At 41.4% G+C, this 18,060-nt stretch overlaps 1 protein-coding gene across 1 annotated transcript in view; it reads right to left on the bottom strand.

The window, feature by feature from the left end:
- Window positions 1-572: 572 nt before the first annotated feature.
- Window positions 573-18,060, bottom strand: part of LOC126473361 (platelet glycoprotein V-like) — a 61,999-nt gene continuing 44,511 nt past the window's right edge. Inside the window, exons 3-4 of the mRNA XM_050100371.1 lie at window positions 8,803-9,159; window positions 573-1,541 (exon numbers count right to left, since the gene is read on the bottom strand). Of these exons, the coding sequence (XP_049956328.1) occupies window positions 1,227-1,541; window positions 8,803-9,159 (672 nt within the window). The 3' untranslated portion in view covers window positions 573-1,226. The remainder of the gene's footprint in view (window positions 1,542-8,802; window positions 9,160-18,060) is intronic.

Genomic DNA, 18,060 nt, shown 5'->3' with positions numbered 1-18,060 from the left:
ACAACTGTAATTCCACTAACGTATGACTGTGGTACCTTAAGTTCACTGAACACTTGAAATAAAATGTATACAATCCTGGAAGCTAAGTAGTTACACTTAGCCAGAAACTTTGCACTGTTGACAGTTTGTGCATCTTGTGAAAGTTGAAAGATGGGTCAACAGATGCTGAATTGAAGAGACCCTCCAGAATTAAATACGCCATGCCCAGTGACTTACAAGGCTTTTAGAATATGTGTATCGACTGAAAATAAAATCATCCCCTACGATGGACGTATGCATCAAAAAGTTTGAGAAGAAAACAACGTATGCTCCTTTGAAAACGGTTCTGTTTATCAACTGTAGAATAAAAATAATATCGACCACGCAACAATTTCGTAATGAATATGTTATCAGAGGAGTTAGGAACGTGCTTTCTCAGATATGACGAACAGCTTACCCATTGAGTTTAATGTGGCGATTTAAACAATCTGTAGCTCTATTTTTCTTAAGGACTAGGCATTATTAAAAACTGAAGTCATTCTAACTGCAAAGAAAACAACTGGCTTGAATTCTTTAAATAATATAATCTGTTTTCTGATTATTGTCTACACAGCTACTAACTCATCAATTTCATTACCACAGAAAACAATGTGGGTTAACAGAAATCCTATTAAATTTGGCATATAGTACCCTCTATCTGAAGTTAAATACTTTTTACATAAAATTAAATGTGTACAATACTAAGACGAATTTAGAAATGACAGCAAATTTGAAACTTTATACTCTTATTAGTCTCATAAAAAGAACAAATTTTGAAATAGGGAGCAGCAAATAAAATACATAGCATTCTTTCTCGGTTAAAATTGTAGTTTTGTGATGGTAATGCAAGTAGCTAGGGTCTGTTTCCCAAACACAAATGGGATTTATCACAGCAGGACAAAGTTATATACTAATAAACAATGGTATCAAACATTCTGGAAAATTTTGTAAGTTGACAGTTTCATCTACCGGCCTAGTCTGCTGAGGCAGTACTTGATACCTAACCATCATCCGTCACAGTTAATCACCTTACTTTGCGTCTGATATACTCCATCTCTCTATTGCTGATCATTATGCAGCACCACGTGGTCTTGTGCGCTCCTTCTCTGTCACTTTTTGCCTCTGGGATAAGAGTGTAGGGAGTTGTCCTCAGACTCCTGGATTGCAAATCACTTTAGTGTAACAGTGATGGCTGTTGTGGTGGTTTTTCAAGCGTCCTCAGTGACCAGAAGGCCAGACTTATCGACAGCCTTCCTCCGGTGACGGCGCACGGTGAAGAAGGCGCCAACGGCAGCTATGGTGCAGCAGGTGACCACCAAGGCCACCACGACGATGGTGCCTACGTTTGTGCCGGTTGTAGCTGGAGGGTGGCCGCGGTGTGGCGCGCGGACTGCAGGTGGCATGGTACTGTTTTGGGGCGCGCAGTCCAGCCCCGAGACCACGTGCACCACATGCCGCTCCCGCACAGCTCGCGGGCCATCGCAAGTCAGCTGCTGGTCCAGGGAGTCGTGCGTCTGCAGTAGCTGCAAGGTACCAGCAAACTGTTAGCTAAATATCTGGTTGTACGACACACACTGAGCGACTGCTAGAAGACAGAAGGAACGTATCTGTTACACGTGGTGACCACTCTCATACAGTGTCATCGATCCGGCGGGGGGGGGGGGGGGGGGCATATCTCGGATGAAGTTGAAGATAAGTGATACTGCCGCACGTAATTATACAAGCGAATGAAACTTCCTGACAGATCAGAACGGTGTGCCTGACCGAGACTCGAACTCTACCTCGGAACCTTAACCTTTCACTGGCAAGTGGTAGAACACTTGCCCGCGAAAAGCGAAGGTCCCAAGATCGAGTCTCGGTTCGGTACATAGTTCTGATCTGCCAGGTAGTTTCTTACCAGCGCACACTCCACTGCAGAAAGAAAATTTCATTCTGTATACATTCGAATGTTCGCTGTGTATATCAACGTGAATAAGGCGAGTTTGAAGGGCCTATGCGGTCAAATCTTTATCTCCATCTCTGGACCAACCAAGATAGCAATTTGAAATTTTTTCAGGAAAGTTAACCTTTCTATTTCTGTCGACTGAAGCAGAATTAACAAAGAAGATACAAAAGAACCATATGTATTTTAAATTTTGCCATTTTTATACTGAATATTTCTTCATCCAACCCACTGAGTTCACACTTATTCAAGTCAACACAATGATTGTGCTTTAGTAGGTAGAGTATGTGATAGTAAAACAGGTCACAATGTTTTACGTAGCTGTCGAAAGTAGTTTTCGATATGGAGGTACATAAAATATAAAAAACATGCTTGCGAAAATCAAGTTTAAAGTTTAAAGTGATAAATATCCACTCATATACTTAAATACAGGCTCAAAGGCACCCTGCATCATGGTTAGCATCATCATCTTTGTCATCCACCATGTGTAAAATATTCTTCCTTTGGGTCAACTTGCTTCTTTCGTCCTTTATTCGACTGCACGCTACGCGCATTCAAATCTTGACTTTTCTAATAACTTCAACCACTTTACAGTATTATAGCCGGGGGTTATGTTAAGTTCTTCTAGAACTCTACACCGCCATGTTTACGTCATTAAATATTAATACAGGTTCACTAACTGCCAGTTTCATTGCACGTAACCCCAAAGTAGGAATGGTCTTATCTTAAAAGGGCAATCACAGAAGTAGTTACGTGTAACAGAAGGAATACTTCAATTAATCAGTGAAAAAATGAAGTACAAAAATTTCCATGGAAATTCAGGAACACAGAAATACAAGTCACTCAGGAATGAAATAGATAGAAAGTGCAAGAAGCTAAGGTGAAATGGTTACATGAAAAACGTGAAAAATTAAAAAAAGTAATGACTGACCGAAGCGTATATAAAAGTCAAAACAATCTTCGGTAAAATTAAAAGGGAAGGTGGTAACATTAGTAACTCAATGGGAATTCCACAGTTAAATTCAAAGCAGAGAGCAGATAGTACACTGAGGCCCTTTATGAAAGGGGGGGGGGGATTTGCCTGATGATGTGATAGAATAAGAAACGGGAGTCCCTAGGAAAGAGACAGGGGATACAGTATTAGAATCAGAATATAATAGAGCTTTGGAAGACTGAAAATGAAATAAGGCAGTTGGAATAGGAACCATTACATTAGAAATTAAAAAATCACTGGGGGTAGTGGTAACAAGAGGATTATTCACTTTGCTGCGTAGAATGTATGTGACTGGTGGAGAAACATCATCCACACATTTTCCGATGATTTCAAGAGCCGACAAGTGCGAGAACTGTCGCACAGTCAGCTTAACTGCTCATGCATCCAAGTTTTGATAAGAATGATGTACAGAAGAATGAAAAAGGAAATTGAAGATGTGTTGGATGTTAGACGTCGAGCAGCTTAGTTTTAGGACAGGTAAAATCATCAGAGGTGTTGTTCTGATGTTTAGACTGATAACGGAAGCAAGACTGAAGAAAAATCATGTCACATTCACAGGGTTTGTCGACCTGGAAAAAGCGTTGGACATTGTAAAATGGTGCAAGACGCTCGAAATCTTGAGGACAATAGGGGTAAACTGTAGGGATAAACGAATAATAAAGATTACAGGGGGATCAAAAAGTCAGTATAAATTTGAAAACCGAATAAATCACGGAATAATGTAGATAGAGAGGTACAAATTGACACACATGCTTGGAATGACGTGGGGTTTTATTATAACAAAAAAAAAATACAAAAGTTCAAAAAATGTCCGACAGATGGTGCTTCATCTGATCAGAATAACAATAATTAGCATAACAAAGTAAGACAAAGCAAAGACGAAGTTCTGTCCAGGAAATGCTCAATATGCCCACCATCATTCCTCAACAATAGCTGTAGTTGAGGAATAATGTTGTGAACAGCACTCTAAAGAATGTCCGGAGTTATGGTGTGGCATCGGCGTCGGATGTTGTCTTTCAGCATCCCTACAGATGTCGGTCGATCACGATACACTTGCGACTTCAGGTAACCGCAAAGCCAATAATCGCACGGACTGAGGTCTGGGGAACTGGCAGGCCTAGCATGACGAAAGTGGTGGCTGAGCACACGATCCTCACCAAACGACGAGCGCAAGAGATCTTTCACGCGTCTAGCAATATGGAGTGGAGCGCCATCCTGCATAAACATCGTACGTTCCAGCAGGTGTTTATCAGCCAGGCTGGAGATGATGCGACACTGTAACATATCGGCGTACCTCTCAACCATCACGGTAGCAGTTACAAAACTAGAATCGAGCATTTCCTCTCAGAAAAAAAGGCCCGATAACGGTAGATGTGGAAAATCCAACCCATACCGTGACTATCTCGTCGTGCAATGGAGTTTCCACGACAGTTCTAGGATTTTCGGTAGCCCAAATTCTGCAGTTGTGGGCGTTGACAGACCCTCGGAGCGTGAAATGAGCTTCCTCGGTCCACAACACGTTACTCAACCAATCGTCATCTTCCGCCATCTTTTGAAACGCCCACACCGCTATTGCCCTCCGCTTCACTAAATCGCCTCAGTCCCAACCAAACAGTAGTGTATGGAATGCCGGTGCGACGTGCGACTGCACGAGCGCTGACTTCCCCGTGCATAGACGAGTCTCCATTTCTTCCTGAACTGGCCGGCCGCGGTGGTCTCGCGGTTCTAGGCGCGCAGTCCGGAACCGTGCGACTGCTCCGGTCGCAGGTTCGAATCCTGCCTCGGGCATGGCTGTGTGTGGTGTCCTTAGGTTAGTTAGGTTTAAGTAGTTCTAAGTTCTAGGGGACCGATGACCACAGCAGTTGAGTCCCATAGTGCTCAGAGCCCTCTTCCTGAACTGTCTCAGCAGCATTACGCCTTGTGCTCGGTCGGCCACTACGGGGTCTATCGTCTAAAGAACCCGTGGCTTCGAACTTTGAAATAATTCTCGCCACAGCTGCATTTGTCAAAAGACCTTTACCCGTTCGAATCCCCTTCCTATGGCGATAGGATCTTAACGCTCAACTAGCACATTCCCCATTCTGATAATACAGCTTCACTAAACGCGTCTTTTCAAGTAAACGTCAACATGCTGCGACTGCTGGCGCATCTGATTCTCTGTCTCATTACAGCTCCTTTTATACAAGATTGTCATGCGCAGTCACTGACGTTTTGCTGTCCATTGCCATCTGTCGGACATTTTGTGAACTTCTTTTTTTTTGTTCTATAAAAATTTCATGTCATTCCAAGCGTGTGTGTCAATTTTTACCTCTCTATCTACATTACTCCGTGGTTTATTAAGTTTTCAAATTTATACTGACTTTTTGATCACCAGGTATGTACAAGAGCCAAGAAGGAATAATTTTAGAATGCCACGGGTTGACCGCGAACGGCCACCAAAATTTGGGGCCAAGTAACGGCACTGCCGTGCACCCGAACGGTCCAAGAGCGCTAACTGTCTGAAATTTAGCGTCAGGTGTTATCCAAGGTTGAGTGATCGCTGCAGCATTTTGCTGGAAATTGGCCAAAGAAAAATTAGTCATGAATCGGCCACGTACGCGGCCGTTTCCTTTTTTCGACCCATTGTAGAGGATGTATGTCAGGATCACTGCGTAATGTTACTGCTAGCTTACTGCTTACGGATGTGGCACCAGTTATGTTTTCATTAAGTTGCCGTAGATCTACGCTAACTGAGCTTGGTCTGAAGTCAGTGTATTGTAATCCCCAGTAACACAAGTCGACGTATTATGTCAACAGAATACATCTTCAGTTATAGTAAAGCACTTGCCATCTATTTCTTTGATCAGTCATGTCACTTCAGGGTAATATTAAGTAAGCACGTTTATAATGTCTAAGGTGGGTAACATGGCCATTTAGTGTTATTGTCCTGGATACTGCTACATCCTACTGGTGAACATTTGAGACTATTTTTAGGTTTTGTCAGTGAACTTCACGACTGTAGTTGCGCGCGCTCCTCTACAGTGAAAGTTTTAGGGTTTTTTCTACGTCTGATGTAATGCCAGTGAGAAATTTATTTGCATGTATATTAGAAACATATGCATTATGTCAGTTAATTGCTGAAGTTCCGACAAAACGTTACGTTGTAGCCTTCGAAACCTAGTATTTACGAGTTGTCTAGGTTATTTCAATTTCTTATTCAGACAACATTTAGCATAATGGAGCCCAGTCGGGCATAGTGGCCAGTTTCCTGATTGTATTTTATTGCATAGTTTGAACACAAATTAAGTCCCAAAAAGGCAAGAGCATTTCATAAAATACACAAGCCAAGACATCATTGTATTAACAAATTGTTGAAAAGCCATGTCCTGTTATTACGGATGTAAGCCAAGGTGCCTTCAAATGCTTAAGGAAATCAGTGCAACAATAATGTGGCTCTGTAGGAAAAGAAAAAAAAAAGAGAGACGCTACAGATGACAAGAAAATTCTTGCGAACTTCAGAGGCAAATTCAATCAAGAGCGAGAGGAAAAGCTCCTTTAACATATTTTTGACATGGAACGAAATCATTGTGACATTTCAGCTTGCTGAGCCGACTGATCTATTACACTCATTCAACAAAGAGGAAAAGATAGGACGAGGTTTGGGGGGACAGACTGGGAAGAAAAACCCAAACATAAGCATTAAACAAACAGATTCAGTCTTACAGAATTGTTAAGGCTTTCGTGGCCACTTGTTGACAAACTGCCTATTGGCCTCTGTCTCGGGTTCTTCGGCCGACGTTCATCTAATGATTTTACTGACCTTTCGTTAGCACGAGTGGCTGGCATTGTCAAAGCTTCACCCTCCATTACTGGTGGTGACCTGGAGCCGAGCTCGCGGCCGCAGACTATATGTACCTGGCGCGCCAACGTCCGTGGGCGTCTCCGCGGTCATTTCCAGTGCGGTTCTCCTCTTGCTACCTGCGACGGCCGTTCGCTGCAGTACGGGAAGCCAGGATCCCTTTACCTTAATGCTTTCCTTTCTCTTATTGATGCTGTTCGCGTGTTTTTGTATTTCTACAGCTTCTCTGAACGAGCGCGTGTGATATTGCTTCTCTACAGCCAGAGCTTCCGTGTCGGCGTATTTTATTACGTCGTCGGCTTCACACAGTGCGTGCTATGCCATGGACGATTTCTCCACCTGCCACAATCTGCAATGTCGCTTATATTCTTTGATCCTGGAGTTGATTGATCGCCCAGTCATTTCGCGGAAAAGTTTATGTCGAAATAACGGATGTTGACTGATACTATATTTTTATTGTATCGGTCTACCTTGCTATATTCGTTTGGAAGTTTACTTCATCACCAACTTTGGAATATACACTGGGCTGTGAGAGTGATATATTGTTTTTTATCTTTGAATTTAACTGCTAGTACCTCATCTGAATTTAACAAATGCGTGCATCCCATGAACGAAATGTAATATGAGCATGTTATTAGGTGGCACTGATTGACTATGAGCGAGTGGGATATTTGTCAAATAAAGGAGAGCTCTCGGGGTAGTTTTGGCAGAGTTAATGTATATTTTATTTAGTAACTTATGAACTGAAGTGGTTTTACTTGATAAGTCATTAATGTGCAAGTCACACAAGTTGCGTCCGTTGCAAGTTGCTTTCTGTGAGGGTTAGTATTATTATTGTGCCATGCTATCTAATTTTAATCAGCTTTGTCTTGTTTAGTGCTGGATTAAGTTGAGCTGCACCTTGGACAACGCTTTGAATCTGTTGAAATTGGTTCATGTCGAGCCCACGCTTGAGGCCCACATCCATGCCGAGAGCCATTCTTGTTCTAAAAGTTTTTGTAACTTGTAAGATTGAAAAATTTTTCTTAATTTTTTCGTAAAGAAACAAATATAACAAGTTTCAACAAAAACTACCTTTGGTCTAATTTCGTCAAGAATTAATTTTCTCGGAAATCTTTGACTTTAGCAAAGAATTCTTAACATAACGTAAAATGTTAAATCTTCTGACAGGTTTGATGCGGCCCACGGCCGTCCTCAATTATTTGCTGGATCTATTCCAATCACTGCCTTCCTCTACAGTTTTTGCACTCTACAGCTCCCTCTAGCACCATGGAAATCATTCCCTCATGTCTTAACATGTGTCCTATCATCCTGTCCCTTCCCCATATAAGTGTTTTCCACACGTTCTTTTCCTCTCCGAATCTGCGCAGAACCTCCTCATTCCGTACCTTATCACCCACCTAATTTTCAACATTCGTCTGTAGCACCACATCTCAAACGCTTCGATTCTGTTCTGTTCCGGTTTCCCCACAGTCCATGTTTCACTACCATACAATGAGGTACTCCGGACGTACGTTCTCAAAAATTTCTTCCTTAAATTAAGGCTGATACTTGATATTAGTAGACTTTTCTTCGCCAGGAACCCAGTTTTTGTCATTGCTAGTCTGCTTTCGACGTCCTCTTTGCTCCGTCCGTCATTGGTTATTTTACTGCCTAGGTAGCCGGATTTCTTAACTTCATCTACTTCGTGAACATCAATCCTGATGTTAAGTTTCTCGCTGTTCTCATTTCTACAATTTCTCATTCCCTTCGTTTTTTTTCGATTTACTCTCAATCCCTACTCTATACTCATTAGACTGTTCACTCCGTTCAGTAGATCATGCAATTGTTGTTCACTGTCACTCAAGTACCCAATTCCAAATGCTTAGAATTTTTTTTTTAAATCACGTGTTTTATTGCATCAGGTATTAGAAGAAAACATCCGATTTAAGATAATGAGTATACGCTGTCAAAGGACGTCATGAAACACATAGAGCGAGTCTAGAAAGAGAGGTAAAGTTGTTGGCCCACCTCTGCCAATGGAGATAGAGTGCAGTCACACTGCCAAGGGTTGTCGTGTAGCCGCAAAGTGTCGAGATGAGATAGTTGGCCGATGGCCGCCACCACGTCCACTGGGAGAACCCTCATCTCATTAGAAGAGGCGTCCAGTTCCACCATTGAGGAGCAGGAACTGATCAGAGGAGCCGGCAGTGTGGTGAGATGGTTCGTATCGACGCGCAGGACGGCTTGTTGCCCGCAGCCGGCCAGTAGGTCGTCGGGCAGAGTGGACAGGTAGTTGGAGTTGAGCTCCAGTCTTCTCAGATGCGGAACTTTCTTGAACAGGCCGCGCGGCAAACTGTACAGCATGTTTCCTGATAGGACCACTACCTGAGAAGGCAATGAAAATTCAATGTAATTCTCTGTATTGACTTAGTGTTAATACTGCTACAAGTTAAACATGAGAAACTCGCTTGGGTATAGGTGAATATGGGATTAGCGACTAGTGAAGAATACCTTTAGCTACACAATACGGGGAATTTTTTCTGTTGCACGTAGCACACGATCGAGCTACATGCACGAAACACCGATCCAATCGGACAGAAATTTACACAACTTCAACAGCAATGTAATCACCAGAAAAGTTACCTTCCAATTACGGTAATTCTAATTACGGAAATAACTACAGACTTTGAGAACGGAGTGACGGTCAATACCTTTCATTAAGGACATGATTCAATAGTGTCACGACACAGACAAACCTCTCTGAAACACTTTTCCCGCAAAACAAAATGACAACTTAAAATTTTATTCCTAATGTTTAGTTACAGTGGAGAGTTCGGACCTAATGAATGAGTCCAGTTTCGTAGCCAAATTTTCTCTCTCTGTGGGAAATTTGTGGCTGTATAGTAACAGTGGCGAGCTAGAGGCAGAGAAATGTAGCGAGTTCCCCTACTTTGCTCACCCTGTCTCAACGTCATATTGAGAGCTTCTTAGCCGTTTACCGGCAGACAAGGCATTGCAAATACGTACAGGGTGAGCAGAAACAGTCTGGAAAGCTTATAATGTTGTTGCAGGGTACTTTTTGCTGAGAAATAATAGTTCAGCAAAAAATTCGATATATTTCGCCTTTTTCGAGTTAATTAGCATTGAACATAGGTCTTTGCGAGCGCAAATTCAAGATGCTCACTGAAGACGGTGTTTCCAAAAGTGTTCTTCGTTTGATTTTCTAGAACCGAACATGGGAGCGATACAAAAATTGGACATGAGACGGACCGTAAGAATCGAACGCGAGCCAGACGCTGAGCCGTCTCGTGCGCTACCATGTACTTTATGAAAACAACGGCCTGATTGGCTAAATTCAGTGCTAATTAACTCGGAAAATGGTCAACTATCGAGTTTTTTCTTAACAATTGCGTCTCACCTCAACAAAGCTTGCAACACCCTTACAAGCTTTTCAAATTGTTTCTGGCCACCTGTATAGTTTAGCGATGCCTTGAGTGCCAATACACGGCTAAAGAACCGAATTTAAATATTGTTATAATTATTCGTCCATAGAACTGTGTAGAATAATGAATATTTAAGAAATATGAAGCTGGAGATAAAATGAATAAGCACTTTCCACAAACATCGATGTCTTTCGTAATTTTTAGAGGTGGCAGGGAAAAAAGTCAAGAAGACTAAATTTGGAGGACATGCAGGTACATACTGTGACATAATTTTTTAATGTAGAGTGTTTGGTGGAATTTTCTTTAATACTTCTCCACATTTTACAATAAATGTAAATGTTGACCTAAAAGCTAGTAAAACGCGGTAGACTATCATGTATCTAGACATAAGAGAAGGGAGAAAATAATGCACTGTATCCAACATAATAATTTATTACGATGTACCAAATTACAGTGTTAATCGAATTTTCAAAAATACATGAATAGCACCGGGGGTACTTCGGAGGTTAAATCCTAATCAGGGTTCCATGGAAAAAAATCATAGCGATCATCATTATCGAGAAACGTATGTAAAATAAGATGATATGTTATTCTAACATATATTTATGACAGAAAAAAATATAGAAGCCCTATGAAACCAACAGAAGTCTCAAAAAACTAAGATAGCTCGTTTATAGAACTGGCAAAAGTGAACTTCAGCGTGAACTGCAATATTTGAATAGCCCCTTTCGGTTGAGTCTAATATAATTTGTGTGCTGCCTGCCGTGTCAGAAATGAGCGCGGCGAACAGAGTATACAAATTTACCACCTAAAGGCGAGCAACAAACGTTACTTACATGTTTATTTTCGAAACAGTAATTTACGTAAACTTAAATGTTAAGTCGATTTAGGCTCTGAACGGTGCCTAGTACCGATCAGCGAATTACAGGTTGACATGATTTACAAAAATACGTGTGCAAGTGAAACTAAAGATTTAATTGTGAACTTTACAGTTTAATACAGTGGACCTTATAATTTACCACCATTATGTCTTTATTCCAAGCAACATAGAGAGTATGTCTGTCTTTTTCGGTACAGGAGAGCTGAAACGAGGGCAGGTAGAATGTAGGTCACGATCACGAGGATTTAGTTTACTTCCTGGATATTCATCAAAGTAATCTACAAGCCCTTGAAATGGTAGGTAAAAATCTCTCTTTCTCACACTCGCCACGTTGCTAAGTATTCCAGCATATATTAGCCACTTCGAGGTACCATCACTACTTGCTTAAGTGCAATTCTACGGTCTGCCGATGACAACTACAAGCTCTGCTAGTGCCCAACATACCTCATCGAAAAGCTTCAAGAAGACATCGTCGTAGAGAGGTTTCTTCAGCCAGAGATATTATAATGTGACATTACACGACATTGAGGATACTTCGCGTGTTTCAGAGAGAGAGAGAGAGAGAGAGAGAGAGAGAGAGAGAGAGAGAGAGAGACAGAACAATCTGTCTCAAATGAAGATGGTAAAAGGACCCCAGTAGACTCCCTTCAGTCGTTTACAAACAATATATCATGAGAAATTCCAGAAATCGTGTGTTATTGATAATTACTTCGACTTGCTCGTAGTATATATTGATGGATGTGACATATTTTGGTGTAAACATGCATTTAGACCAAGTGTGAAAATAAACAATGCATGGAACATCAGTATTGGTAATTAGTATAATGCTTACACGACTATTATATTAAATGTTGCACAATGATTTCCAGTCAGCTTCAAGTGCTATGATCTCTATATCAGTATAAATAGATCAGTGCAGTAGAGCTACATGTACTTTCATTAAACATACTGTAATATAATATCCTTGTAGCATGTTATAGGAACTAATATCGCTGATAACTGAAGAATGCTATACGAACATTAAAGGAATTAACAGTGCAAGATTAAATGTGAACTTCATAGTCATGATAACCACTTAAATAGATAAAGGTTTGTTCAGTAGCTTATGTTTCATCAAAATGAATAGCTATCTGTTAGTGAATGCCGTGTTTCATGGATAATTAATCTCAGTTTTATAGAAATGGTGTCAAACAAATAAGTTTAAAAGCCACCTGTATATTATGTGATAACATATATTACGTGGATGGTAATTTACAGCTTTGTAAAAAGCCTAATAGCTTACATAAAAAAGGTTATATTAATCTTTGACATCACTCATGTTACTGATGACATATATCTAAACCTGATAACAAAAGTAAACTACTTTTTCTACTACACTACACATGCAGCTCGTTGTTAGTTATCTATAGTACAAACAGTTGCCTCGAACGAGCTATATTCACTCTGGTTCAACATTTACTGTTAGAAAATTTAGAGCAAAGGATCACACGTTCACACTCAGGTACAGAAAACGTCACCTACGCACCCCTATGTGTAAACGATCTCGGGCTGGGTATGATATTCTGTGGTGAATTAATTACAGTGAATGTTTTCTCAAAAATTTGCGAACTTTATTACCGATCATAAAGTCTTTTTAAGCAGAGGTGTTCTTTAACTAATTCGGCATATAATCGTCACGTCACAGGTAAGGACCATTTGCACATAGTGAGTGTTAAACTGAAGGTTTCTCTGTCTGTGAAAATCTGTTTCTGCTCTACAATCATAAGCAAATAAAGCGATACTTAGAAGCTGTCCATGTTTCCAATAAGGCTTTCTTTGAGAGAGAATAATTACACTTTAGTAATTTCCTGTTTTCACTATCACTATTTCATTACTAATAAACTGGCAGTTTGTCATTTGTGTTGTTAAATAGTGTATTCTGGGACTTTGCTGAGCTACAGTTAGTACAATGTCTACAAAAAATTGCCGGCCGCAGTGGCCGTGTGGTTCTTGGCGCTACAGTCTGGAACCGAGTGACCGCTACTTTCGCAGGTTCGAATCCTGCCTCGGGCATGGATGTGTGTGATGTCCTTGGGTTAGATAGGTTTAAGTAGTTCTAAGTTCTAGGAGACTGATGACCTCAGAAGTTAAGTCGCATAGTGCTCAGAGCCATTTGAACCATTTGTACCAAAAATTTACGCCATGCTATGAAGTTATATGCCTGTACTTCGTGATCTCCAGTAGCTTTATTTGTTGATACTAGCCCTAAATTTAAATAAATACACAACAATTTTTGTGAGCCGCTGAGGATGCTTAACAAAATATTCTCAGATCGGGCACCAATGACCGGAAACCGACATTTCGCTGGGTGTGAGGTACTGAACGAGCAATTTTCGAGTGAAAAGTGTCTGTCGACTGCTAATGGCTGGTAACAAACGACTGCTTACCACATTGACGTTTGTGAGACCAAACCTGGAAAACCATAAATAATCTCCTCTCTTGTCTGGAGGTTGGGGATTAACACCGATTACTGTTCACGACTGACTGTCTAAGATAAAAAAATACTCGTTATAGTACGTTGCAGAGATGTATGTAATGTATTATGCAGCAGGATATCCTGCTCAGGAAGCCAAACGAATTTAAAGGAGTACCATTTTTTATTTTTAAATTTCTGTTTTTTTCAAATGAAATATGTTTTCAAAAAATCGTCCGTTTCATACATGCTTTACCTTTTAACTAGAATAGCCCAAGCAAACTTAGAAAATTGTAGATAACATTAAATATACATTTATATCAATTTTTATTTTCGATACTCTTTTGAAATTACCAGAATCCACTTAAACTAAATCAGGTTACCATAAATTATTAGTTCCAAAAGAACCAATGTTTCTTGGTTTAATATTTTTTCATATCAGTTTATGTAATTCATTAATAACTTCTTTCCAAAACTATTTAACTTTTTCAAATTGAACAAAGACCTTAAATTTTTTCGTTGTTACTGTTTGGAGATTATTTGTATCAGTACCTTTTATACTTCAAACAGTATATGTGATAATCGTGAACGACCCAGTAACAGTCAATTTATATTTATAAAAACTAAATCATTTCATAAATATGATTAAGTTTACATCTACTGGAACAGTTTTAACTGTGTCTTACTGATACAAAATTTGATTTATCAGTTATTATTGATTGATTACTATCATTCACTTCATATAACTAAAAAAAATACATGTACTGAGATATTAAAAAAATCAAATTACAAATCTCTGTTTATATCCTTCCAACAGTAATAATATTTGTAGACCTACAATTCTTTTCGAATTGTAAATTTTTTGTTCATCTAATTATAAACTAAAATTCAATACTTTATCCGTCATGTAATATATTTACTTGTCTATACCACCTGCCTAAAGTAAATGTAATAGTTGTACTCCTGTTTTTCACCTTTTCATCAAGTTGCATTGTAGATGATATTGATGCAGAACTGTTTCATTAAACTGATTTTTAATGACGATGACTTTTTGGGAACCCCGAAATTTTCTCCCACTCCGAAACATAAGACTGAAATTGGCCTCAAAGGCCACCCTCGGGCTCGACAGTGCTTCTAACAGCTCGGTGTCGGCACATGCGGTAGAAAGGCCAGAACTCAGAACTTCATGTGACGTAAAAGCAGGTTAAGGATTTCAAATTGGCATCCTATTTCACCACAACAGTTCCCAACGCCACCGTGAATGTGTCACATGACAGGAACAGCCCATCTTACCCATATTTCACACCTTCCTTTGATGCATCTGCGATGGAAGTCGTAACCGCGACGCCCAGCGCTGAAATCACGCCGGTTTCCTATGAGTGGCTGATGTAAACATTTCAAGCACACCGCCGCTCAGAACCAGAATGAAATGGCTTCAGGGAGTGTCATACAGGGCATCAACGAAACCACCCAGTTCCTTGAAACGTTGATAAAATGCCGTGTGGCTAGGGCCTCCCGTCGGGTAGACCGTTCGCCTGGTACAAGCCTTTCGAGTTGACGCCACTTCTGCGACTTACGTTTCTATGAGGATGAAAGGATGACAATAAGGACAACACAACACCCAGGCCCTGAGCGGAAAAGTCTCCGACCCAGCCGGGAATGGAATCCGGGCCCTTAGGTACCACATCCCGTCGCGCATTCAGCTACCAGGAGCGAACGGAACGTTGATTAGCACACGTTTCACGATCGAAGACGACATTTCGCAATTCTATGAGCAAAAGGGCAACGCTCTTCATAACCTTTAGAACTGTTGACACCTCTTCGGAGATTCAAGCTTCGTCAACGGACATTACGGGGCAGCATCCCCATTGGACGTGATCTCTCCGCTTTGGTGTGCAGTGCAATCGCAATTATTGAGCTGGTGTATAGGGCGGAACCACTAGGGACCGACGAAAAACATTCCTTATGCTGCTTCACTGCGTCTGTTACATGACCTCCTGTGGTGTGATCGCAGAGGGTGCAATATTGACACATATGTGAATAAAGTGGCAAAGAGTCTGAGACTATGTAGTTCGGAAAACCTCTGGTGCCACACATCCACATTTATTGGGTATTTTAAAAATGTGCCTTCAAGAGAAAACCTGGGAAGTAGCTCAAGATGCCAGCAGGTAGACAACCACTTGACACACCTCTGATGCTAATAGCCCGCTTGCAGTCACCTAGAAGTATTTTTCAGGTTTCCTCTGTAAAGGTGCACTTTTAAAAGTCTTAATAAACGTGGGCGGGTGCCAGTGAGGGTCTTGCCGAAATAGTGGTGAAAGAGAGGGGGGGGCGTTCACAGGTGGACACTTTGCCGTTTTATTCACCGCTGTGTGATCACATCGCAGGAGGGCAAGAAACTGGGGCACCGAAAATTCATAAGTACCTTTTGCTGCTTCACATCAGGTTCAAATTTCGTTGCATGGTTTTGAGCTGTCCCTAGCGGGTCCAACTATACCAGAGCAAAAACTGCGATTCAACTGAGATCCAAAGAGCTAAGTTCACATTCAATGAGGTTGTAGTCCCAAGACGGGCATCGAGAAGGGTTGAATCGCCCAGTACGTCGTTCCTTTGCTCATCGCACTGCGAACTGTTGTTTTCGATAGCGAAATGTGTGGAAATCAACGTCCCAATGTAAATGGTGGTTTCACTGACACCCTTAATCCCACCATGAGTCCTTTAGACTCTGTAGATTATTGCCGAGGTAACTCATGAGAAAACCGTGTTATTTCAACGCTCGGCGTCGTGGTTCTGAGCTCCACGGCAGAGGCGCCAAAAGAAGGGGTGAAACTTGTGTAAGACGGGTTGTGGCGACCTTCCTAAAGTTTGACGCGTCCACGGTGGCGTTGGGTGGACTTGTGGAGACATTTTGTGCCAATGTGACATCACTAGCATATTTTACACGTAACACGTTCTGAGCTCTGTTCTGTTTCCTGGACACCTCGCTACTTGAAGCGTCATCGAGCCCGAGTGCGTTGGAATGGGTGACAATTGAGCGGTTTCGAAATAGTGATCCTTTGATTCTGTTATTCAGTGTATGTATAAGTTAACATTATCTGTATTCTACTTGTAAGGCAACATTACGCAATGGCATCTCAGTGTTGGTGCATTTTTAAAATTCTTAATAAACGTGGACGGTTGCCAATAAGGGTCATGCGTTATTCATCGGTTGCGGGTTGAGGGAACGTCTACCAGCACATGTCGGAATTACACAGCGATAGGATATGGAGACAGCAGTATAACGTTTAGAGATATTGCTGCTCGTGTTGGTCGAGATGGAGCGACTGTAATTCGATTATGGAATGCCATACTCAACGACACTGGCCCCGAGAGCACAGATGTTATTCGTTCAGCCACGTCGCCTTCCTTCAGTCAGGAGTGGGGTTTATTATCAACAAGCCAGTTATCGACAAGGACAGTGCGATGACTTCTTTAAGACCCGGTCACTCAACTCAGCAACAGTTGTTGCTGGTGTTTTTTGACGTGGTAGGCAAAACAAGTGCGCCGACAAGAGTGCGAAAGTGGACGCACGAGTAATACCAAGATTTCTTCATCAGATTTGTCCCGATTCATCGTACAGCACCACATTGGACGTCCATAATAGTGTGTGGAAGCTCCGAGGCGAACGAATGTTCCAGACTGCAACCTCCATCCTCATTCAGACCGAGGACCTGGTGCCGCGGTAAGGTACCATTTGACACACAACACGATTACCTCCCGCTCGTACACACAATTTTGAAGTGTTAAAATGGTCGATACCGCCTGTCTTTGAGACACCGATGACTCTTTCAACGAGGTGACTCAAGACGGCACGTTGGCCCGTGTACAGACGAGTCTCGAGTCGCGATACGTGCAAGTACGAGAAATGTCGCATTGCCAGGTTAAAAACTCATTTATCCAAGTTGCTGACAAGAATAACAAACAGAAATGGAAGAAAAACCGAGAACCTGTTAGGCAAGGGATTACATTTAGGGAAGGTAAGGGTGCCAGAGAGACAATTATGACGTCGCGGTTGATACTGGAGGGAATACTAGAGAAATCGGGACACTTTGACAGGATTTTCTGACGTAGGAAAAGCGTTCTCAAAGTAAAATTTTCTATATATTTGAAATTCTGAGAAAAGTAGTAGTAAGCTATAGGAAAAGACGGGTAATCCTCATAGCACGGAAGCATGAAAAGGACACGCATAAAAACACTGTTCGTTGGCGGGGCAGGAGGGGGAGGGGTGGTGGGGAGAAATGACATGGCCATGGGGGTTCTTGGTGCTCGTTTCCTACTTGAGCTAAGAACAACGGGTAAAAAGGTTTTGGTTTAGCTTGGACCAGCAGCCATTTGTATAGCCATTCGAACATTTGTCTTACTCTTACTATAGCTATGTAACTGTATTTTAAGGAGGGTTTGAAAGAAAACTTGGGCCCTGGCAAACTGTGCTGTTCGATTTGTTCCTTTTGCGAAAGATTTTAATTGGGCTG

This window comes from Schistocerca serialis, chromosome 1 (genome assembly GCF_023864345.2).
Source record: "Schistocerca serialis cubense isolate TAMUIC-IGC-003099 chromosome 1, iqSchSeri2.2, whole genome shotgun sequence".
Classification (NCBI taxonomy): Eukaryota; Metazoa; Arthropoda; class Insecta; order Orthoptera; family Acrididae; genus Schistocerca; species Schistocerca serialis.
The sequence above is the reverse complement of the archived record's forward strand: the minus strand, read 5'-3'. Positions and strand labels throughout refer to the sequence as shown.